This window comes from Mya arenaria, chromosome 6 (genome assembly GCF_026914265.1).
Source record: "Mya arenaria isolate MELC-2E11 chromosome 6, ASM2691426v1".
In the NCBI taxonomy this organism is placed as follows: Eukaryota; Metazoa; Mollusca; class Bivalvia; order Myida; family Myidae; genus Mya; species Mya arenaria.
Window position 1 is genome coordinate 21953271 of NC_069127.1, and position 26156 is coordinate 21979426.

At 32.8% G+C, this 26156-nt stretch overlaps 1 protein-coding gene and 1 long non-coding RNA gene across 6 annotated transcripts in view; one reads left to right on the plus strand and one right to left on the minus strand.

Annotated features, from left to right (window-relative positions):
• Positions 1–26156, plus strand: part of LOC128238284 (uncharacterized) — an 88435-nt gene that overhangs the window by 40609 nt on the left and 21670 nt on the right. For 2 of the 5 annotated variants that reach the window (XM_052954027.1, XM_052954026.1), the window contains exons 17-23: positions 2613–2678; positions 3140–3226; positions 5646–5711; positions 6167–6232; positions 17275–17340; positions 17864–17950; positions 18089–18148. In XM_052954027.1, the coding sequence (XP_052809987.1) occupies positions 2613–2678; positions 3140–3226; positions 5646–5711; positions 6167–6232; positions 17275–17340; positions 17864–17950; positions 18089–18148 (498 nt within the window). Of the gene's footprint in view, positions 1–2612; positions 2679–3139; positions 3227–5645; positions 5712–6166; positions 6233–17274; positions 17341–17863; positions 17951–18088; positions 18149–21032; positions 21228–26156 lie in introns of those variants that run through there. The other 3 variants (XM_052954029.1, XM_052954028.1, XM_052954030.1) reach the window with 2 other exon arrangements.
• On the minus strand, positions 13650–15727 carry LOC128238288 (uncharacterized). Its single transcript, XR_008261660.1, has 3 exons — positions 15699–15727; positions 14271–14359; positions 13650–13767 (listed from the first exon to the last, which is right to left on the minus strand). It is a non-coding gene; the product is annotated as an uncharacterized LOC128238288 (long non-coding RNA).

Sequence of the window (26156 nt, forward strand, 5' to 3'; positions counted from 1 at the left end):
TGAGTTTTAAATTTTATGATAAGACTTTTGCGAAACCTAAATTGCCGAAGGCGTTTGTCTCTTTTTTTGGTGAGATAAAATTTTGAAAATCATGAACGACCAAATACCGACAAAACAAAAATTGCATACGGACTCTTATCGTATTTAAGGCCACCCAACTAAAGAAATCTGAATATAATGTGGATTAATCATTAGCGCAAAAAAATACATTTGTACATTTTTAACACTTGGCACTTCTTTTGCAAATAAAACAATGTAGGAACAAAAGGCAACCAAACGAAACACGTTTTTATATCTTCATTTTCCTAAAAATTTCTTTTTGGCGATCATAAATATGAGAATTCTTTAATAAATGCATAAGGTGGAACTAATCTTTTATTCGTTATCACACAAATTTGAGTTTTGTACACAGAAAATGCTTTCAAAAGAAGAACAAAACTGCTTTTATTAATAATCGGCATTGAGCATTACTTTTTATATACAAAACATGGACAAATAACATTTCATAGTCACCAGGTATAGAACGATTTTTTTAATATTATAATGACGATCAACAGAAAATTACACACACTCTTTACATAACCTAAATTACTATTAACCTATCACGGTTGTCGATGAAATGTCAAAGGATGATCAAATGTGCCATTTTCCGCTCTCTAACGCGAAAATATCATCAATGTATTTACAAACAAGCAAAACTAAGACCGATGGCATTATAAATGAGAATCATTGTCCTACATTTGTTTGAATTCGTATGCTTTCTTACCCTTGTATGCATCACATCAAGAGCAAATAAATGGCCTGTCATTAGTGTTGTGACAAATAAGAGTTCAAATTATGTCTGTATTTTGTATGTTTATGTCGAAAAGCGTGTTTTTGTGGATCAGTTGTATAGTAAATTTTCTCATTTAGCCCGAGTAATACGATAAATGATTATTCGTCGTCTTATACTTCACTCAAATATTATTAAAAGACGACAATGTATAGATACATCAGTGTATGGCAACTTGAACATATTAGTAATTGTGAAAGAAATGATCAATACTTATCACAATATATGCATGCAAAAATGGCATAAATGCACATTTAACAATACAACTAGTTATGTTCAAAGCAAACACGTTGCAGTATTATTGCACGTTTTATTTAACAAAGCGGAATTATATCAAATATCTTATGAAACATGCGCTAACTTCTTTACATTTACTGAATGAATATACAAACAGCTTGTATTTGAATGAGAATTTTGTATTAACGCACCGAAATGATAAAGTTATCTATGGAAGCTATATCGCAATCGAAATCCGTTACGTTATGTGTCGATGTTTATGGAAGTACTAGTATACGTTATTATGATGTTTGTTTACAAATGTTGAATTAGAGAACAATCAATTAATTGCTTTACATTTGAAAAAGTCTTTAAGAATAATATTTGTAAATTTCACATCATTGAAAATCCACACCAATTCAGTATCACTTTTCTTATCAGTGTGTTTTCATTAACCATGCATAAGAGTTCGTCTTCCTTTTAAACTATTTGCATCACAAACAAAGCATTTATTTAATATTTCAAAATAATAAGCGAATGAAAGCTACACTTATTCCCCTAATTATCAATGTTTGAAAATTTAACGTCAATTAGCATTCTACAACTCATTTATTTCCTTAACGGAATCAAAATTGGCTTTTTATTGCAGGAATTTGTCCAAGAGCTATAATTCTTGCACACTTCAAAATGCTATCTAGCAATGGCCTAAGTTTTTTTGTCGTAACTGATTCAGGATTTGGATAACATTCTGAAATAAATCATCTAATAATTAAAATAAATATGCTGTACACAATTGCATATAGTTTCTATCAATGCTTCAGACAAAATCAGTTTAAAGTAAGTCAGTTTCCATGAAAATTAACTTTACCAGGAAGTACTCACAAATTCAAATCCTTCACTATGCATAGTTAACATTGCTGTCTATTGTTTTTCAAAGATTAATTTATAGTACAACAATTCGCGGGAATAATTTGAAAGTTTAATATATATAAGTGAAACTCATACGCAAATGACGAGCACAATAATGTGTATTATAGTTTATATTGGTGCAGCGTTATATCCTCGAAGTTGTTCACATCGCAGCAATTGAAACTGTAATGTTCTCATATAACAACTTTATACACATTTGAACATTTATTGTGTTTAGTTTTGCCTACGTTATGAGTTAAAACTTCTGTGGACAACTTCATATTTTCGTTTATAAAGATCGCAAGTTTCATTTTCCTTAAAGTAGTAATCGAGTTTGAATGAATACTAATAAGAATAATTATGATCAACACAGTTTGTCTCTTCATCTATAGGGTTACATATATCCTAGCTAGTTACCAATTCCTGATATATTGAATACATTGTATAAGTTTTGATACTGAGGAAAGAATTGATGAAAATTTCAGGCCTTTCAGATAGTTGAAGTTCTTTCAGTAATAGCAGTTCAAAACTGTTTTATCCCTGCGGAAACTATTGTCATCTTAACTGTTAAGGAAAAGGCTCATTGTATCATAGCGTAAGGATATATAGTTGGTTTGCATCCTATACTGATCCTCATGTCCTGGTTTTCTTCTAGATATATCCCAACTGGCACAAGATGTGAAGGAGCGTTTAAGCAAAGATAAATCCCTGGATGTCAAAGGTAGGGAATGCATGTACATACAGACACTATATACTATACGGTCAAACAAAGATGTCAGCGTCGTTATCGTCAGCATCAAAACTGGCCATGACTTAAAACCAAAGATTTTAAATGCCCGTAGCGAAAGACAAGACGCACGACTATAAAATGACATATCACGATTACTTTACAGATTCACTATTACTTCCAAATAAGATTTACCACAATAAATACAATTGTTTTACTACACCAAGAAGGATGATAAATGTCGAAAACAATGGTTCTTATGAAGGATACCGAGTAAATTATCGAAGAAAGGTGCAGAAAACACGGTATTTCTATCTTATGTGACGATAGATCACAGTGAATCTTTTAGCACTATTTTGCACAACTACATTATTTAGCAGGTAGTTAAAGGTTTATCATTCAAAATTTATGTTTGTTATATATGTGTATGTATTGCGTTCGTTTCACTTCATTAGAAGATGATGTATCAAAGATCAGATCAATTCTGCAAGAGATGTTTCCCCAAACAGGACGTTCGCCAGTTAAAGATTTAAGTGTATTCGGTAGGTATTTACTTTCAAATTTAAATGCTAAGTACACTTCATAATATAACGCCCTTACGTGGTAAAGATAAGCATTTGAAAGTAAAACATATAATAATCATTTGTGGTTCAATACCTTGTAGAATATAATTAATTAATAAGGGGGACGTTATCTTCTGGCCCCGTTTTTCTTTAAGATTCACCCAAAGAGGTGTCTGATAATGAGAATCAGTCGAATGTACCAGTGGGCGCTAACGGTATTAAATGCATTTACATGCAGATTCAATACACGATACGTCCAAACAAAGCAGTCGGCGTTGCTATTGTCATTGCCCAAATTTTGACCAAAACATAAAACACAAGCCCAACTAGTATGAAATAAGGTATCCCTTTAATTGCTGACATCAAATGCTGGAATGACTTGCAGGGTCAAGATAACATTGCGTTATTAATAACACATGTTTTAAATTATTTTAGGTAGATATGTATTTAATGGAGATGTTTTGTGTGCATTGTCCCTAGTTCAAAACGTTTTCCTATGGTAACTGTAGGCATTTGTCATATTTCTGGTCAGAAGTGATGTGTCGGACGAAATACTGGCAAATACAGTAATTTCCGACAACCGATATCAGTGAAAAGATAGCAATGCTTCCGACGGACCCCAAATCTGATAAGGATATGTTACTATGTCTCCCTTCACCCCACAAAAGAAATCTGAATTTACTCTGCATTGTTCTTAAGCGTAATGTTGATAAAGTTTTGGTATCAACACACTAGTTTGGTGTTACTTATCCTTTCAGGTAACTGGAAAAGCTTCTTCACCGAATTTAGTTCTGGAAAACAATATTTTTTGTGTGTTTCTTTTGTGTTTTGTGTTCTGTTATTGTACTTTAATAACTGATTACCCCAAATAATTTTCTTCTTGATATTCTATTGGTTGTTAGATACTTTGGTTTGATTACCAGCCAGTAGTATGAACTAAATCTATATTGTAAGTTATTGTTTGTAAATTTTGGTTAATCTAGTTTAATTTGGAGATACATATTTTACAGAATGAAGTTTCATTTGAAAGATAAGGAAATTATTTCCTACTTGTTTAAACAGTATAGCTGGTATTGTCTTGTAGGTCAAAAGGAATTCTTAATCTTCAACAGCTGGGGAACAATGTCCGTTGCATTTATCGATTCTGAACATATAAAAGTGTAAAGATGTGTATTAAAAAATACATCATGTATATGCATTCAATGCTAACAAATAAATAAATAACATTTAAAAATGTCTCAAATGATATGAAGAACATAATAATATTGACTTTGCAAACTATCAATTGTTTGCTATATGTTTGAAAACAACGGTCAATTTGACTTGATGATGCGACCATACAGTCATCCTTAAATCTATTTGAACCAAAAATTGATAGTATATTGAATCTTTAGCTTAAAAATTATCCCAATGTTTTGAAAACCTAACACCATTAATTTTCACATTCGACCATAAATGTCTTCCCATAATTGAAGCAATATTGGAGACAACTTTGCATCAGTTGGTCCAAGATTTATAATTCTTGCAAAAAGTGTCTTTTTTATCTACAGATTATGACTTTGGATAAAAATAGTTTAATTCAAAATAGAAAGAGAAACAAAACATGTGCACTACCGGTCATTCGCAATCAATATTTAAATATATATTATTAAAACAGTTCGTGTAGATACTGATTCAACTTTTGTTAGTAGAAAGTTTCCATGAGAATTAACTTTACTATAAAGTACCCCGACAGTTCAATTCCTGCGCTATGCATAATTTCAAATTGCCTCCTAGTGGTTTTCAACCTTTAATTAAAACAAACTGTTCGAGCAAATTTGCAACATAAAAAACAGACACCTTTTAGTGTGTTCTCATGTGAACTCTGATAGTTGTTCATTTCACAGCAATTGAAAACTATAAAGTTCACCTTTGTAACTATATATACACTTGAACAATCATCGTGTCTAGTTTTGTCTACGTTATGGGTTACTGTTCATACGCCGCGAAAAACTTCACATTTCCTCTATTAAGATCGCAAGTTTCGATATTTTCCTTTAAATAGTTTTCTAGTTTTACTCCAAATAAATATTGGAGGAATAATAATAATAATAATAATAATAATAATAATAATAATAATAAAAGTTATAATAATAATAATAATAATATACAGTATGTCTTTCTTCGTCTAAGGGGAGACCTAATTCTTTATATATTTAAAGCATTTCATATTTTTTAATACTCAAATACTTAGCAAAGAATTGATGAAAAATTCAGGCATTTTGAACATTTCGAAAGATTCATGCGAAGCAATTTAACCGTCGACTTTGTTTTAGAAAAGGCTCGTATAATACTGTTAAGACATATTTTGATTTGCAACCTATATTGATTCTAGCTCCATGCCTTTGTTCTCTTCTAGTTTTATCTCAATTGGGACGAATTGTGAAGCAGCGTTTGTACGGAGATAAAAAACTTGATGGCAATGGTAAGGAATGTATATACTTGCAGTCAACATATAATATACGTTCAGCCAAAGTGGTCAGCGTCGTTGTCGTCAGAGCCAGAACTGTCCATCAGTTAAAACCCAAAACATTAAAATAAATGCACGTTGCAAGAGTCAAGACGCACGCGTACAGTGAGACATATAATGTTTTTGTTAATAACCATTCAGTTGGGTTCAATTTTCGACTAAGAAGAAAACAATTAAAAATAATCGTCAGCGTTTACTTCATGGTTCACACTTCAAAAGCTACTAGCCAGTTCGGTAGGAACTTAATTTCAACCTTTAATGCTGAGACCTCATGCTGGAAAGCCCTTGCGCAGTAGAGATAATCATATACAAATGATTGACATATGTTAATCCTTAATAGTTTAATATCTTAAAGTTATAAAATCGATTAATAAGGAGGCATTTAACTTCTTGTCCCGGTTCTCTTTCAGTTCTACCTCCAGGGAAATCTGATGAGGAACAGGGGTTGATTCCAGATGAATTTGAGTACCACGATGGTAAGGAATGGATATAAATGCACGATCAAAAATTATACAGTCAAACAAAGCGGCCAGCGTCGCTGTAGTCAGAGCCAAAACATTAAAATAAAACATTACCTCAACCAGTGGGAACTTTGGTAACACTTTAATTGCTTAAATCAAATGATTAAATGCCTTGCGAGGCATGAAAAATAAAGTGTTTACCATTTAAGGTTTTATAACATATGAGGAGACTTATGCGGTACCATAATTGCCTGATGCGTTTGTCTCTTTGTTTGGTGGGAAATAAAGTTTGAAAATCATTAACAACCAAATACTGGCAAAATAAAAAACTGCGGACGGACCCTAATAGTATTTAAGGCTACGCTACTACAGCAATCTGAATATATTGTGCATTCTTTATAAACGCAATAAATTACATTTGTACAATTGTTTTTAACACTGGCACTTATTTTGCAAATAAAACCAATATAACGTCAAGAAGCAACCCAACGAAACACTCTTTTATATCTTCATTTCATGATAATTTCTTATTGGCGATCTGAAATATGAGAATTCTTTAATAAATGCATAATTTTAAGGTAAAACTACTCTTTCATCCGCTAACACACCATCTTTAATTTTGTAAACAAAACTGCTTTTAAAAGAAAAACAAAACTTAATTTACTAATAAAAGGCCATGAGCATCTTTTCTTATGTACAGAACATGAAAAAAACATTTCAACGTCTTCAGGTATAGAACTATTTTATTTTTTAATATAATAATGAATTAAAATATTAAAATTACTATAAATTTATCACGGTTGTCGATTAAATTTCAAAGTCTGATCAAAGTTGCCATTTTCCGCTCTCTAACTCGAAAATATAAGCAATCAATCCTAACTAAGACGGCATTATCAGTGAGAATTATGCTCCTACAATTGTTAAAATTCGTATGCTTCCCTTCCCTTGGTCTTTTATCATTTTGATAACACCTTTGCATAATATTTCGAGCAAATAACCAAATGACCAATGAGTGTTCAAAATGTGTCTTTGTTTTATATGTATATATCGCTAACGTGTTAAATTGAGGTGGACCAGTATTATAGTAAATGTTCCCTTTTAGCCCAAGTAATATGATAAATGATTTTTTCAGCGTCTTCTTATTGAAAGACGACCGGTGACCTTTTCAATTTGCATTTTTCCCCTTTCTTTTTGCAAATCTATTTTCCTGAAAACAGTTTTATACTTCTATCAAATATTATGAAACAGAAGACAATGTATAGATACATCAGTTCTTTGCAATTTGAACATATTAATTTAGTAAATCTACAAGTAATGGATAAAACCAATAACCCACTGATATGATTCATCACAAGATATGCATGCAAAAATGAAAGTCCTATTGGCATAAATGCACATTCAATAATACATGCTAAGTTTTGCTTAAAGCTAATATGTCGCAAAATCAATGCATGTTTTATCAACGAAAGCGGTATATCATATATCTTATTAAACATGTACTAAATTCTTTACATTTACCTACGAATATGATCGTAAATAAATAATGAGTTATTTCAGAACGCTTTTGACTTAGATACGAACGCTGTTCAAAGTCCAAAAATTAGATTTCACTGGTACACATAGCCAAACCCTAAACACAGCATAGCATGTCCACGTAGGCAATAGCTCACGACCTTTCAGTTGTATGTTTGCAATTATTGAATCGGTATCCATTTCTAATGATCCATTAAAGTTACACGTTCAGCGGTAATAAGAAAATACGTGAGCATAAATAAAATTTTATGATATACTAGTTCATATCATATTCATTTGATGTAACATTTCAATTTTTTATAAAGAAAACTCGCATTTGTTGATATTTTGGAGATCAAAGATATCAACTTTCGAATTACCCGCCACAGTTCTTAGCCGTTCGTAGCCAGCTTCGGAATCGATCATTTGCATAATACATGAATGAAGCGCCCGTATGTAAACAACCGATACTGGCGATAGCGACTTTCATTCAGCTACCAACATGATCAAAAGAAATGTTTCTACCAGTTACTCTTGAGGTTAGAGCGTTATTTTATTTCACTTCTAACCGACTTTTTAATGAGGCAATGAACGAACTTGCATTTTATTCTTTATATTTTCTAAATTCTACCATAAATCAAAAGGCATGTCTACAGTAACTGAAGTGGGTTGGGTAAAATTAAGTTAATATTCAATCGCGCCTAATTTATCATAGATATCGTACAGTATTATGTTTGGAGCAACGCATACTTGTAAGTAAACGTGAATTTGATTTCTGGACCATTAATTCATGATTGATTGACTTATTTCTATTGTAAAAAAGATGAATCTAAAGGTAAATCACGTAGTGATCTGCATGGGTATCAGATAGATAATTTACTGTACAGTATAGATAAAATTCTTATTTTTGTATTTTCAGTCACCTCCAAGCATTCCCTTATCCCAAATTGATATTAAAAGAGAATGTTGATGAGCCTGATCCGTCGATTCAAATACCATAACACAGCCAACCACAAAAAACAATAGCGTAAGTTTATAACACGTACATCATCTTAGAAATCCATTTTAAATGTGTATTTGAATGTACTTGAATGATGCAGAGAATTTAGAATCCAAAACTAGATCACTCTATAATTTGACACTTCACATAAGTGAAACCACAAGTTGATCAAGTAATAATTAATATGTTATGGGGGGGACACAATTATGTTTGGAGGGTACTTCTTTCCATATTTTTTTTATATTGTATATTTTAAAGCTGAATTCTCACTAATTGACCATTTTGACTTCATATATATCATTTGTCTTTAATTGCCATTATACTTCCCAAATGTTCTTCAAGTTTCCGAAATATGTCAGTATTTGCAATTGAAATGTGAAATGTGAAATGTAAGAATTATGCAATAGTCAATTGAAACTACGCCCCCCACTCCCCCCAGGTCCGGCGAAATAGGCCGTGTTTTACCTCCAATGTGAACCTGGGTGAATGCGGTGGTTTTGTCTAGTGCTTAAATAGCGGGGAATGAGCCTTACCTTTGATCCCCGTGGGTGCAGTTGCATTTGGTGGGGATTTTACCAGCAGTTTATGGATATTTTCCTAAAGTCAAAGTCAGTGCCTTTTGCCAAACAATGCGCTGCGCTATTTTAAAGGTACAATTTTACTTGTAATAATATTTATTATATTTAGAAACAAGTGAGCAAGCTGCATGTTTGTACTTTATAGGAAGTCTAGTGTTGTATTTTTCTAAAAAATATGGTTTTAAACATCTTAACATGCATGTAGTCACACACAGGCAGACCAAGTGGAATTGTTGGCATGTATGAAATATGGGCAGTGTTATTATATAAGCATTTAAAAGCTATTTTATATGCTGGCAAAGTTTGTATCTACTAAGTTATTAAAAGCACTCCTGTTTAGGTGAGTGCTGAGAACTTTCTTGAACATTCGTACTGAAGTAAGTATGACTTAATAGTAGCACATCACTGGATATTTCTTGTTTTTAATCTTAGTATCTGTGAATTATGCTACTGGCTTTTGATAAACCTTCCCTCTTTCAGGACTCTGACCTCCTTGTTTTGAATGAAGAGGTTCTTACCCTTGCCCATTTGATGAGGCAGGATTTCTTGTGTTCATTGATGAGGAGGACCAGGCGCGACCCAACCGCTACTAGGCGACTTATATTGTGTTCTGACACAGAGTTATTTTTGGGCTGGTGACAAGAGGGCTATTCCCTTATGTTGTGTGGATAGTCCAGGAAACCTTCCCGATTCCCTAAGAACAATACACTGGCCTTGTGCAAAGGAGGGTTCAGTAGATAAACACAATTTTTGCAGACGGATCGTATCTGTTCTCTTGATTTTCTTAAATATTAAAATATGATATAAACAATACCAGGTCATTTTTGTATACTTTTGTGAATGACTTGTTATTTTATAAATACTGATTTGTACTGTCTTTGGTTGCTAAACTGTCATTAAGTAATTATCTCGTTTCAATTTGAAAGCCAGAAAACCTGCATGTTATGTATACTCATGTTATTGTTTATATTTATACCCCCTCCGAGGAAGAGGTGTATATTGCATTGCACATGTTGGTCGGACGATTCGCAGCTTTGTTGGTAGACCAAAGTTTGTCTAAGTGATAACTCAACAATTGAAGGACAGATGGTTATCAAACTTGACATGAATGTTGGGCCTGACCAGTAGATAACCCCTATTGATCTAAGGGGTCATCAGGTCCAAGTTCAAGATCACAGTGACCTTTACTGGTATAAAGTTGTTAAAGCTTGTCTGAGAAATAACTCAAAAATACCTGAACGTACGGTATGGTTATCAAATTTGACATGGAGGCTGAGCCTGATTAGTAGATGACCCCTATTGATTTTAGGAGTCATTGGGCCAATGGTAACAGTCACAGTGACCTTTAAGTTGAAAAGGTTAACAAAGATTCTCTGAGTGATATCACAACAATGTCTGGCCCTATGATCATCAAGACATTGAGGCTAGCTATGACCATAACTGATTTAAGTAGTCATTGGCCCTAAGTGACGAAAGTGCGTAAAGAATGAACGAGTGATAAATCAACAATGCCTGCACCCATGGCTCTCAAACATGATAAGGGAGTTTGGCTTTACCAGTAGATGGTTCATTTTGATTTCAGGGGTAATCAGGTCAAAGGTGAAGGTTACAGTGACCTTGAAAGCATATTCGTGTGATTACTTGACAATGCCTGCACCCATGGTTTTCAAACTTGCCATCTAGGTTGGGGGTGACCAGTTGATGATCTTATAGATCTTGAAGTCAGAGGTAAACCTATATGCATGATTAAGTATTTTGTCATATTTACTTATTTCCTGCTGCTGAAAGGATATATTTTTATCTGCAAATATCAGTCATCATCTGAACATGATTTAGAACTTTACTTTATCCTCACACTTTGAACGGTCATAATCTTAAAACTGCCGCAAAGGCATCTAATGTCAATGACAAGTCAGCTGTCATTTCAGTCTTTGCATATTTAATTCAATTTGCGAAATAAGCCTGACAACTTGGCGCTCCTCAAGGGGAGGGGGTTCATATGTTTGACAAAGATCTCTTGTTTTTCTGTTTAAAAGCGCTTTCAAATGACACTCAAGCAATATGTCTGTTTGAATCCAAATTTCACATTTTATCTTTAAAATGTGTCATACCTTTCTCAACCTTGATTAGAAATAATGAAATGGACCTAAAGCAGGCTCAATTTTGATACAGCCCATTTCTTAAGTAGAACAAAGATTAATGCAATAAACCACTTTCCCACAAAGAAGTAAATAACTGAAATAGAACCATGAAGATCCCACAGTTTGTTGACTTCTTCTTGATTTAAAAACTAAAATCTTATATATCCGATAATTTGTGTAAGCAAAATAGTAAAAAAGAGCTGCCTCTGTATGCACCCGAAGAGTTGTTCGGAATGGTCAGTATGTATGATTTGCTAGTATCTGACAATTGCTCCTTAAGTGCTTATTATATTTTGAAAGTAAATATAAACAGATGAATTCTTGACAATGCTAGTCAATTTGCTAGCTACAAAATACCCAACCACAACACTGTTCTGAAATGGTCTTAAAAACGTTTGTTTAAGTTAACATCCCCAAAATTATAAGGCAGGTAAGGTAGAGATTTTACTCAAAAAAATGCTCTATCTTGTGATTGTTGTCATTTCTCGCAAACATCACTATTTCTAGCCAGTGTCACTTATATAAAACTGTTGTTACGGAGCTATATAATGTCAAAAGTTAATGAGAGTTAATGCTTAAAAGAAATACTAATGTTGGCCCAGTTATCTAAAAGCTAACTTGTCTTAGTGTTGTGTTTTTTTTTCTTTTACAGAAAGATTCCATGAAAAACAAATGTTTAATTTGACATTTTGTTTATTTTTGAGAACTTCACCAAAATAATCATCACATATAAATCAATATACATGTGTGAAGTTCAACTTTCAAAGTATCCTATGTGCTTTTGATATACCCTATTTTCAAAGGGTTTTGGTCAAGTTCCATCCACTTTAATATAAAATCAAACTATTTTTAAATACTTAAAATGCGTTAGCATTTCGCAGTTAACACGACTTATACAGCTGAAGAGAACAAATATACACACAAATTTACATGATTACGAGTACATATTTTGCTTCTAGTACCCAAGTATTTCTTAAGAAGTGACCATATTTTTTACCGTATTTGACAAACTTGATCTCCCTTAACATTTCATCAAGGTGAACATTCTCACTAAGTTTGAACACATGTAATCTTGCAAAGCAAAACCAATGTTTGATTCTATAATGTTTTAAAAATAAAATCAAGTGGCTTTCATACAGTCCACATGTGACCTAGTTTCAAACAAGACAACAATGAGACTATTGTCATTAAGTTTCATGAATATTGGAGTACATAGTAAACCTCTAGAAATGTCTCTTATTAAACCTACATTCTTGCTCGCTGTACAATTCCCTTCTTGGTTAAGGAGATAACTGTTCAAGGTGGCTAGAGATTTGTCGAGGGTAGTGCTTCTCCATAACAGCCTTTCTACCCATACCCATAAATTGTTGGTCAAGTGACACATGAAGATCAGTTTCTTCAGCGACTCTTTGTATGGATAGGTCTTTTTTTTCTTTCACTGCGTTTACTGGGGAATATTGCCATCCTCTTTTATTGTTCCATGCACGGTTTAGTCTGCAAACAAACCAAGAAATGTTTCATTTACAGAATAAGATTTGACCACATCACACACACACACACACACACACGCACAATTATCTAGAAGTAAGATAGTTATCGAAATAAATATTTCCACTTTCACAAAAAAAGTTCGCCAAAGAACCAGACTTAAAGCTGCACTCTCACAGATATACAAATTTTACACTTTTAATTTTTTTGTCTTGCAAAGAGCACTTTTTTGCGAGAATATCTGGAAAACAATAATATAAGATTGCTGACAAAAAAATCAGATGGCAGTTTTTTTCGTATATCCGTTCGAAAAATAATATTTAATGCATAAACATCACTTTCTTTAACTTAAATATAAAAATCTGCTCGTTCCAAGACAAAAAAAAATAAAAGTAAAAGAGAGTGCAGCTTTAAAGCCTGAAAATGTGATCAGATCATTTCAATTTCATGAATAATGATGCAGTTATTTTATGAAATGCTTATTCTTGTTTCCTGTATAAATAGCCTGAATTCCCTGATTTTTAATATAATAATATAAAAAAGGGTATAACTTCAAACTTCTACTAATATAAGATGTGAAAAGAGTCAAAGCTTGCTGTACATAAAATTTATTTACCTGAAGACAAGATAGTATGCGTCTTTGATGGAAGGTGGTTGTCAAGGACAATCACTCTGAGGGTTTTAAGGGTACTAAATTGTTTTTTTCTTGTTAAGCCATGGTGAATTCCTCTCCTCTTGGCTCAATGGCCCATGACTTTACTCATAATATTGAATCGGGGGAGGCCACTCATGCTCATCCGTCAAATGATGGAGAAGAACAGCTGAGATGCCCTTAAAATAAATAGCATTTCATTTTATTTTCATTTATCTACTTATATCATCAATAAATGTTATATGTTAATTATCAATATTATAAATACTTAATCAATATACCAACATATACTTTCAAGCTCAAATCACTGCATTATCATGACACAAATATCAGGCCTTATTTGATAAAAAGGATATCAACCTCTTTTCTACATTTTCATGATTATTAAAGCTGCATTCTCACATATGGACTGTGTAAACATATTTTATTTTAATTTTTGTTTTGGAATTCATTAGCCACTTGCTTATATCATGAAACCAGTGATATAAGATATGCTGACAAAAGAGGTGAGTGCAGTTATTCATACTTACTCTAAAAAAGTATGATGTTTTTTGCCTAAAAGCCTTTCTAACACTTATGAATAGAAAATGAGATTTTGGAGTTGATAAAACGCTGCCTTTGATTTTCTTTATTTGAAAAGTTCGAATGATATTTTTTATATTTGCAAAAAAACTGTACTAACAGTACACTTGGCATGTTCAAGCCAGGTTAAAATCTGTGACATCACCAGCCTCCTGACATCGGAGTCTTGAAGCGTGATGTCAAAAGATACTGAAACCCAAAATACTGTAAATATTTATTAACTATTATTATATTATGTTTTTATAGAAATTTCAGCAAATCATTTATCTTATAATAATTAAAACCTTGGTACATGTATTTTGTAGAGTTTATATACAAAACAGAAATATAAAAAGAAAATAAATATAATTTTTTGCATTATTCTTTTGCATAAAAGATGGATATATTTAACATGTTAACTAGTATCACATATGTACCAATTTCTATTTAAAGCCAGGTTCTTATATTATTGATATAAAAATGATAAAAAAAATTTTTTCAAATGCCAATACAATCATGAGCAGGATCAAAACAATCATTGAAATTAGACTTTTTGATGAAGAAGCTCTGATTCGTATACTTTAGCTTTGAATCAAATTTCAAACAAGCCCTGCTATAAAAAATCAGAACTTGGGTAAGACCCGAGGCATTTTACTAGTGCAGGGCTTACTGGCTTGTGTTAATTTCGACCATTTGTCAAAAGGAATGGATTTTCTTAACAAAAGAATGCTTTATCACAGCTTATTGAAGGGCTGTATTTACACATTTGGGGGTTGGGCTCAGGTCCTTCAGTTAGTCAAAAAAGACATCAAATGCAATTTTTTGGTAATAAAAATATTTCAAAACAAATTACATATATTGAAATGCCAATAAATGTACTGTATACAATTGTTCTTTTCAATTGAATTGCAGTTGCTATTGGATTTAGCTTGACTTTTTCAAGTTTTTGACGATATCTCTAACTTGCATGCCTGATTGCTTATTAGTGTACCAGTACCATTGAAATAGGCAGTAAACAAGGAAGTTATGGGGTTAGGTGTGGGGTGTGCCTCCCATATTGATATTGCAAGTGCTGAAATCCTTAATGCTTATGTACCACTCATTTGTAACCACAGCCCCGTAGGTCCGGGGAATAGCAGGGACTTTGACTTTCGTTCCAGCCTACCCCGGGTAAAATCCCGGGACGACCAGTTGATAAAATCCCCGATAATGTCCCCGCACCCCGCGGGGCCACCTGGAAGGTAAAACCACGCCCAATTTATCCAGTATACCCCCGGACCTGGAGGGGGTGGTTACAACTGACTGGTGCATTATAGCAATGAAAAAAGTCGATCATGCTGCCTCTGACAGCTCTTGTTTGTTTTCGAAATTATTTTGGATTTTGAATAAGAACTTTCACTAACATTTTGGCGAATAAGTACATCCGTTCTCCAAGGAAATGGGGTATGTGCACCCGCCCGAAAGTGTGTCGAAAGATAGCCCTACTGACTGATAAATAAGCTATCAATGTTTTTCAAAACAGGTAAAATGTTAAAGATAAAACACAAACCTATCGTGATGTTTCGTTTCCACGCCCTCAATTTTCCCACTCCATTTGAAGCTTTGAATGCTATCCTTTTCTTTCAATGAATGCCTAAATAAACCATTGACGTCATTATCTTTCCTACATTTTCCATTTACCGTCGCTTTCTGGTCGATTTTGGCAATCTCTGTCTGCCTCTGTTTCTCTTTTCATTTTCATCTGTCCATCTTTGTTTTGATTTGCTGACCTCATTTATTATTCATAACTGTCACGTGCTTGTGCTCCGTTTACTTTCGTAGGCTTTCGGAACTGCTCGGAATAACTCCGAGTAGGCCATAGCGGATTTTTTGGTAACCACCAAAAAATAAATATGGTCTGAAAATCGTGTTAATATCAGGCCATCGGAGTGGAATCTAGAGACGAAATTTCGCACAACGCTAAAATAAGGATGCCTTTTCACGACAGTTGTGTTATTTTTGTGTTTTTTAACCAAAATTCTCGCTGAACGTATAACTTTAACGTGGATCTATGTTGCAAAATTCTGCAGTGACACTTTGTTGGTAATACATGCGACTAGCCAATATCATAAAAACTTTCTGATATTTAAATAGTTTATGAACAATTTTTACGAAAACATAAAATTTTGTGAATAAACTACATATACATAGTTTCATTGTTAAGGTATATATTGTGTGAATACATCTCAGTATATTTATATAGTCTAGGTTTTGAAAAGGGCTTGCATTTTTAGTAATAATAATAAATATTTTTATATGTGTGTTTGTTTGTACCGCAACGATAAACATTTACAAAACAAAACCAGTTTTCAGAATGAATATACAAACATATTGTTTTTGAATGAGAATTTTGCATTAACACACCAATATGATAAAGCTATAACTGGAAATCTATATCACAATTGAAATCCTTTACGAGTCGATGTTTATGGAAATGATAGTATACGTTAGCATTTTGTTTGCCTACAAAGGTAAAATAAAGGAACAATCAATTAGTTGCTATACATTTTAAAACTTAACTATTCAAGAATAAAATAAGTAACTTTCACCTGATTAAACTTGTCATCCACACAAATTTAGTAGTTTTGCTTGATAAAGTGCCACGCAAGGTCTGTAGTTACATGCTAATCTCTTATCAGTGTGTTTTCATTAACCACGCATAAGAGTTCGTTTTCCTTTTTAACTTTTTACAACTTCTGTGGACAACTTCACATTTTCGTTGATAAAGATCGCAAGTTTCGTTTTCCTTTGAGTAGTTTTCGAGAATTAAGGAATAATTATAAGAATAATTATGATCAACACAGTTTGTCTCTTCATCTATAGGTTTACATATATCCTAGCTAGTTACCGATTCCTCATATATTGAATACATTGTATAAGTTTTGATACTGAGGAAAGAATTGATGAGAATTTCAGGCCTTTCAGATAGTTGAAGTTCTTTCAGTACTAGCAGTTCAAAATTGTTTTATTTCTGCGGAAACTATTGTCATCTTAATTGTTTAAGAAAAGGCTTATTGTATCATAGCGTAAAGGCATATAGTTAGTTTGCATCCTATACTGATCCTCATGCCCTGGTTCTCTTCTAGGAATATCCCAACTGGCACATGCTGTGTACAAGCGTTTGATCGGAAATAAAATCGTGGATGACAAAGGTAAGGAATGTATATGCACACAGACACTATACACTATACAGTCAAACAAAATTGTCAGCGTCGTTATTGTCAGCATCAAAACTGACCATGACTTAAAAACAATGATTTCAAATGCCCGTAGCGAAAGACAAGACGCAAGACTATAGAAGGACATATCACGATTACTTTAAAGTTGCACTATAACTCCTAAATAAGCTTTACCACAATAAATACTACTGATTTACTACACCAAATAGGATGAATAAATGTCGAAAACAATGGTTTTTATGAAGGATACCGAGTTATTTATCAAAGAAAGGTGCAGAAAACACGGTATTTCTATCTTATGTGACGATAGATCACAGTGAATATTTTAGCACTCACTTTTATTTAGTAATTTTGTGTAATAAACGGCTACAATATTTTTATCGGTAATTCCTATTTTGCACAATCGCATTATTTAGCAAGTAGCTAAAGGTTTATCACTCAAAATTTATGTTTGTAATATATGTGTATGTATTGCGTTCGTTTTACTGTTCATTAGAAGATGATGTATCAAAGATCATACCAATTCTGCAAGAGGTGTTTCCCACAACAGGACGTTTGCCAGTTAAAGCTACAAATCAATCCGGTAGGAATTTACTTAAATTTTAATGCTTAGTACACTTCATAATAGAACGCCCTTACGTGGTTAAGATAAGCATTTGAAAGTAAAACATATAATAATCATTAAGGGGGATGTTAACTTCTTGCCCCGGTTCTCTTTTAGATTCACACGAAGAGGTAACTGATGATAAGAATCAGTCGAATGAACCAGTGGACGCCAATGGTAATGAATACATATACATGCCGATTTAATACACGATAAGGTCAAACGAAACAGTCGGCATTGCTGTAGTCATTGCACAAATTTTGACCAAAACATAATACGCCAGCCCAACTAATTTGAACTTAGGTATCCCTTAAATTGCTGACATCAAATGGTGGAATGACTTGCAGGGTCAAGATAACCTTGCGTTATTAATAACACATGTCTTAATTTTTTTTAGGTTAATACATATTAAATGGAGATGTTTTGTGTACATAGTTCAGAACGTTTTCCTAACTGGTAACTGTAGGCATTTGTCACAGTTTGGGTCAGAAGTTATGTTTCGGCCCAAATACTGACAGTAATTTCCGAGAACCGATATCAGTGAAAAAGTAGCACTGCTTCAGACAGACCCCAAATCTGATAAGGGTATGTTAATGTGTCTCCCTTCACCCCACGAAAGAAATCTGACTATACTCTGCATTGTTCTTAAGCGCAATAAATTTACAACTATATACAACCCTTGGCACTTCTATTGCGAAACAAACCAATATAAAGTCACGAAGCTGACCAATCAAACATTGTTTTCAATTTCATAAAAATATATCGACTTATAGAATCTAATTGGCTGTCAATGTAAAACAAAACAGTCAACGTCATTATCCAAATAATTGTGTACGATCATAAATATAAGCAAACTCTAACAAATGCATTAGTTACAGCTAATTATTTTTTGTAAACTCACCAAAATTAATTTGGCATTCAAAAACAATGCATACTTATAAAATAACAACAAAATGTAGATTACTAATAAAGGGCCATTAGCTTAACATACTAATGCATTTAATTAAAAAACAACACTTTTTGCACACCGATAGTTTGCATCTTTAAAGCGTGAAAATTGTTTAATAATTTGAAAACGAGGCAACAGAACACTATATGTATAGTGTAGGTTATTTCTAAAATATAAATAACTTGAACTATTTTATTGTAAACAAATAAATATTTACATGGATTAGATGACTTAGACAGCTTGTCAGCACCATAATTGATATGACGTAAGTAATCTAAATGATCATTGATGATCAAGCTCCCATAAGTGATGTCAACGTACAGAGAATTACCAACTTTCGACAACAGTCCGTTTCAGTATCCTCATTTAGAGAGATTTATAAGGAGCAATAACATAGTATAGTTATAAAACATACGTTGTTGCAATATTATAGTAAGGTAATATAACATTTGTGATGTGCACTAACCTAGTATAGTTACAGTTACAAAACATTCGTACGGAGTAATGATATAGTGTAGTTGAATAACATTCGTAAGGATCGATACTATAGTGCAGACGCTGCTCATATCGTTACTGACTATACGCCGGGTAAATGTCGGGGAAATATTCAATCCCAACGTTTAAATATGCATTTAAATTGATCCATCAAGTCTACCGTCGTGGTGACATTTACTAGAAAATGGTGGTAAACGGTTAAAAAGTTACATTGATTTTGTTGTCAACAATTAACAATAATGAAATTTCAAGATTAAAATCACAGCGTTCACAAAATTGGACCTAGTGCATCAAGGCAAACAAATAAAATTCCAAACATTTATCATCTACAACTCATAAATATAATGTATCAGTGAAACACTAAAACCATCAGAACGAAAACATGTGGCATGAACTTTTAAATGTTGATTTTAAATTGGCGAAATTGCGTACTAACAGGTTTTGCTGCGAGTAATTTATCCTTTTTAAGTTCTAAAGGTTTATAGTTCACAAAACAAAAGTTAACTCCTGTGTGAAACATTCCATGAGTTTTAAAATGCAAGGAATGCACCACAAGGAAATGTTCGTTTTGAGCAAATATAGCGCATAATAGCTTTTGCTCCAATCCTCATCGGGTATGGACCACGGATCCAGGAATGACAAAATAGAATCTTTCTACCGAAATATATAACATATTTATAGGTCAGACAGCACTGGATAATTTTTATATATATTCTATAGTCAATGAGTCGATTTGCATGCAAGATAACACTGATTTCTAGTGCTTCACGACCCCAACACGATATGTGGCTCCATTTGTCTACTTAACATTAAACGACGTAAGAAAAAGGATGCGTTTCTCCTAAGAAAAACAAAATGGCTGAAAGTTACCACGATGTATATGGTAAAATGTTAATACGGTGTAGGAGGACAAACAATGCGGTAAATATGTAAAAAAAATAAGATCAAGTTGATCCTTCATTTTCAGCCTGTTTTCGAAATCACACACCATTCAGCTTCAAAATCTATAAATATGGAAGATAGCCAATGGTCTGAGATTGTAAAAGCATAATTAACATTTCTTACTAAATACCCTGAAATATGATATTATGACTCATTTACTATTCCTTGTACACAAATCAAAATCATCTGTACTGAAGAGTTATAGTCATGATGCGTGATTTTAAAGTAAACCACTAAGGGTTATTTACGCCACATAATTACTGAACAAAAATGTTATCACTTGAAAGCTACAAGGCACATGATTTCATTAAAATAACAGCAATGAAACTTAGTTGTAAAAGTTCAGCATAAACCTATATATCTTCAAAATGCAAAATGCAGTTACTGTAAATGTGGAGAAAAAACAAATTTCCAAAGTTTCTTGTTTTCAATTTACACCGGAAATAATGTATGTGCTAAAGCTTGACGCTACCAGTTTATTATTCTCGTTGTCTGACACATTAAATAATTTATTTATGCGATTTAAACATTTGTTTTACTACAGATTTAAACATTTAAGGATAATAATAGCGAAAGCCAATAAAATAAAATAAAATAAATAAACACGTTTTTTCGTTGTAGTGTTGATAAAGTTTTGGTATTAATGCACAAGTTTCGTGTTTCTTATCCTTTCAGGTAACTAGAACAGCTTCATCACCGAATTTAGTTCTGGAAAACAATATTTTTTGTGTGTTTCTTTTGTGTTTTGTGTTCTGTTATTGTACTTTAATAACTGATTACCCCAAATAATTTTCTTCTTGATATTCTATTGGTTGTTAGATACTTTGGTTTGATTACCAGCCAGTAGTATGAACTAAATCTATATTGTAAGTTATTGTTTGTAAATTTTGGTTAATCTAGTTTAATTTGGAGATACATATTTTACAGAATGAAGTTTCATTTGAAAGATAAGGAAATTATTTCCTACTTGTTTAAACAGTATAGCTGGTATTGTCTTGTAGGTCAAAAGGAATTCTTAATCTTCAACAGCTGGGGAACAATGTCCGTTGCATTTATCGATTCTGAACATGTAAAAGTGTAAAGATGTGTATTAAAAAATTTATCATGTATATGCATTCAATGCTTAACAAATAATAATAAAAAAATTACAAATGTCTCAAATGATATGAAGAACACAATAATATTGACTTTGCAGACTACCAATTATTTGCTATATATTTGAAAACTACAGTCAATTTCACTTGATGAAACTTGTAATTCACACCAATTCATTGTTTAATGAAAGAGTACTTCGAAATACTTGTATTTACTTGCCCATTTCTTATCAATATGAGTTAATTAAACATACATAAAATATATTTTTCCATTTAAAAGCGACCTAACAGTCATCCCTAAATCTATTTAAACTGAAAAATAATAGTATTTTAAATATTTAGCTAAAATATATTTCAATATTTAAAAAAAACCATTTCACATTCGACCATAAATGTCTCCGCATAATAAATTCAATATTGGAGACAACTTTGCATCAATTGGTTTTAGAATTATATTTCTTGCACAAAGTGCTAATGAGGATAACTTTAGAAGAAAACATCTTAATAAAAATTGAAATAGAAACAACAGAAGTGCACAACTGTACATTTGCAATCAAAATTAAAAGTATTATAGATAGATAGATTTATTTCAACATAAAATGTACAATTTACATGGCAATTTTAAAATTAAGACATACAGGTGTTAAACAAACTGTTTGAGTTAATACAGCCATGTCAATCAACATTACATTTTAAGGATATCACAAAAAAGAGTTTAAATAAAACTCTTATTTCCATTGTGGTCCTTAAAATATAGTATTGTGTGACATAGGAAGACTTAAAACAAAATATACTTAATTATCACAGTGTGGTTATCAAGGAAAGACATTGAATTGCATAAATAAATTAATTAAATACCTAAAATGATGGAACAATATGCGGCTTTGACAAAACATTGTAAATAGAGTGACTAAGTAACACAATTAACTAAAGCTTTATCAGATAAAAATATATGGATATCACAGATGAATATTGCCATGAAAAAACTGACCTGTAAAACTAACTATGTAATTGAAATATCTATCTTTATGCATGACAGTTTAAAAAATTATAAGAAATAAATGAACTTATAGTAAAATTGCATTAAAAGGAGAGCAAATACAGTAATTAAACCGAACTTAAAAGGTGTTCCTTGACCTTGCTTTTAAAGGAAGAAATAGATTTGGCATCCCTCACATCCTGTGGTCGACTGTTCCAAAGGTTACAACCATTAAAAGCAAAAGATTTGCCACCAAAGCCTTTGACCTTAAAAATTGCAAACCTCTTGCATTCCGACATTAAATTATTTGTACCATCGACCTTAACTCTGAACCAGGTAGGATATTTATGAACTTCATTGATGGGGGTAAACTGTTCCCTTAAATAGAAAGGGGAAAGTTTGGAGTTGATTTTATATACATGACATAATATTATTTGATTCATTCTACCTACAACTGGCAACCACTGTAAACGTGAAAAATGCTCTTTACCAATATGTGACCTAGGTTGTAAGTTCAACACAAATCTCATTAACTTATTTTGTGTGACTTGCAATTTATTCTTTAAATCTTGTGTCAAACTGTTATACCAAGCAGATGATGCATAGTCAAAGTGACATCGTATAAGAGAGGTAACCAGAAGTTTCTTTGTATGTAGGGTGAGGAATTTACTTTTACGATACAGAAATGTTAGCCTTGCATTTGATTTTCTAAAAATAGACCTTGCCATAGACTCAAAGGACAAGTATTGATCAATGGTTACTCCAAGATATTTAACTAAAGTCGTTGATTCAATAGGTTGGCCATTACATTGAATATCAAGTTTGGACTGGGATTTCAACCGTTGTTGGGACCCAAATAGAATAGACTCTGTCTTTCCAAGATGCAGGGAAAGTTTATTGCAGATGAGCCACTGACTAACAATATTCAGGTCATTACTTAACAGGTTTTCTATTTCCATTTTACTTTTACCTGACACAATAATTGCTGAGTCATCTGCATAAAGGAGTAACTTATTTTCGACAACAGCAGACATGTCATTTACATAGATAAGAAAAAGAAGTGGCCCTAAAATTGACCCTTGGGGCACACCACAGGAAATAGTTGCTGAGGAGGAGTATTTACCAGAAATTTCAACTAACTGACTTCTATCAGACAAGTAGGAGGTAAACCAGTTAATGGACATTTCATTGAGACCAATCGCTTTTAGTTTATTCAATAAAATAGAGTGATTTACTGTATCGAAAGCCTTCTGCAGATCTATGAGGACCATGCCAACATAGTGTCCCTTGTCCATCTGAAAGCGAATATAATCTGTGAGATGAATCAGACAGGTATAAGTTGAAAATCCTTGTCTAAATCCAGACTGATATTCGTATAATAAACTATTTTGGACTAGGTATTCTTCTTATTGATCATAGATAACCCGCTCGAAAACTTTAGAGACAATGCTCAAGATTGAGACAGGGCGATAATTTCCAACATCAGTCTTATCATTCTTTTTGTACAACGGGACTACACGAGCAGACTTAAGATCATCAGGGACCACACCCTGTATTACGGAAAGGTTAACTATGTGAGATATGGGGCCAGCAATGATTGAAGCCGAGTCCTTAACAAAAGGAGAGGGTATGCCATCTAGGCCTGTAGCCTTTTTAGGACTGAGACTATTCAAGTATTTATATACTTTCATCTCTGTAGTAATTGAGAATGAAAAACTGTTGGGTTTAACCCCTTTCGAAGAATAAAAATTCGATACAAAACTTGAACCAAACCTGTTGACAGTAGTTAGCAATTTGCTCACAAGTTTATCGGCAACAGAGGTGTAGAATGAATTGAATTGTTCTGCCACCTTAAGTTTGTCACAAAAAATGTTGCCATCGATATTTAAGCCAATGTTATTTGAACACTGCGTATTTTTACCAGGCAGACCTAAGTTTTTCAAACTTTTCCACAGAGACTTAGAGTCATTTTTATTGCTCTCAAGTGAAGATTTAAAAAAGTTCCTTTTCGCATTCATAATTAAATAGCTGGCCTTGTTTCTCAGAGACTTAAAATGGTTAAAATTTTCATCAGTTCTACAGTTTCTAAAATTATAGAAAGCTTTATCTCGAGCCTTAATACATTCCAAGATGTCAGAATCAATCCACTCTTCAGTTCTTTGTTTTAAGCGTACTTCTTTTACAGGGGCAATAGAGTTCAATGTAGAGACAAACATATTTTTAAAATTATTCCAATGGCAAGCAATATTAATATCATCACAAAATAAAACTGGTGACCAATCTAATCCCAAGAGAAATTGCTGAAAACTTTCTTTTGAGTAGTTTTTTAAGGAACGATTTTTAACATTGTTGTGTTTGCCAAAAAATTCATGAGAAACTTTTCTGGTGCAAAATGTCAGCATGTGGTCACTTATAGAAAAGTCTATTACACCACTTTGTGAAATCTTCTCCGGATCTGATACTAGAATCAAATCAATCGTTGTAGACGATGTTGCAGTTATCCTTTTAAAATCAGTTATCACTTGTTTTAGACTAAACATATCACACACAGATTTTAATTTGTTGAGAAGTGGACATCTAGCACTAGAAGACATGTCTGTATTAAAATCACCTAAAATAATAGTCTCAGATGTATTTAAAGAAGAACATGATAAAAAAACAGTTTCTAAAATGTCATAAAAATCATACTGGTTAGGCGGTCGATATAAAACACCACATAAAATAGGTTTAGTTTTGGGAAGTAAAATGTCAATAAAAAGACCTTCTAGCTGCTCATGGCTCAAATCGTTTCTGTTGTTGAAGGCGATATCGTTGCGGATGTATATACAGACGCCTCCACCACGTCGATTACGGTCCTTGCGTTGAATGGAATATCCATCAATAGAAAGTTCACAGTCAAAAACTGACTCATCCAACCAAGACTCTGTTATTAATATACAGGATGAATTTGAAGACTTTGAGAGTAAACGAATATGGTCTATTTTTGGAAGTAAGCTCCAAGAAGAAAGTTGCAGTGTAGACCTCTCTTCTTGAAGTTACTAAAGTCAGAAATATGAGGGCCTGGGCAAGGGTGAACATCTCCACAAAGAAGTAAACAAATTCTTATCCATTTTGATCTCACGTCTGAAATATCGTGTACAACAGCGTTGGATTTGTGTATAGGCTTCTTGTCGACAATATGGTACGAGGTGACGAAGAAAGTTCATCAAAGGATATGTTGTCACAAAGAGAACTGGATATTTGTACAATACCAGGACTTCTAGAAAAATGTCCGAACCGCTGCCTATCCGAATATGTTATTATCAAAGCAGTTTGTGTAGTACCTAATTCATCCTTATGCAATATTTGTAAGTAGAGAGTCAATGTTTCCATGGAAATTAACTTTTCCAGAATGTACCCCAACAGTTCAATTCCTGCGCAGTACACAATTTCAAATTGCGTCCTAATGGTGTTCAAAGTTTAATGAAAACAAGCTGTTCCAGCAAATGTGCAAAATATAAAAATGAAACACTTTAAGTGTGCAAAGCACAATATTGTAAACTCGTGGTTCAATCGTTGCAGCGTTCTATCCCTGAAATTTGTCCGAATCATCAGACCGAAACAAACTGGAAGGAAATCTTTTTTGAACTCTGATAGTTTTTCATACCGCAGCAATTGAAACAATAAAGTTCTCCACAATAACATTATATACACTTACAAATTCACTTTGTTAAGTTTTGTCTACGT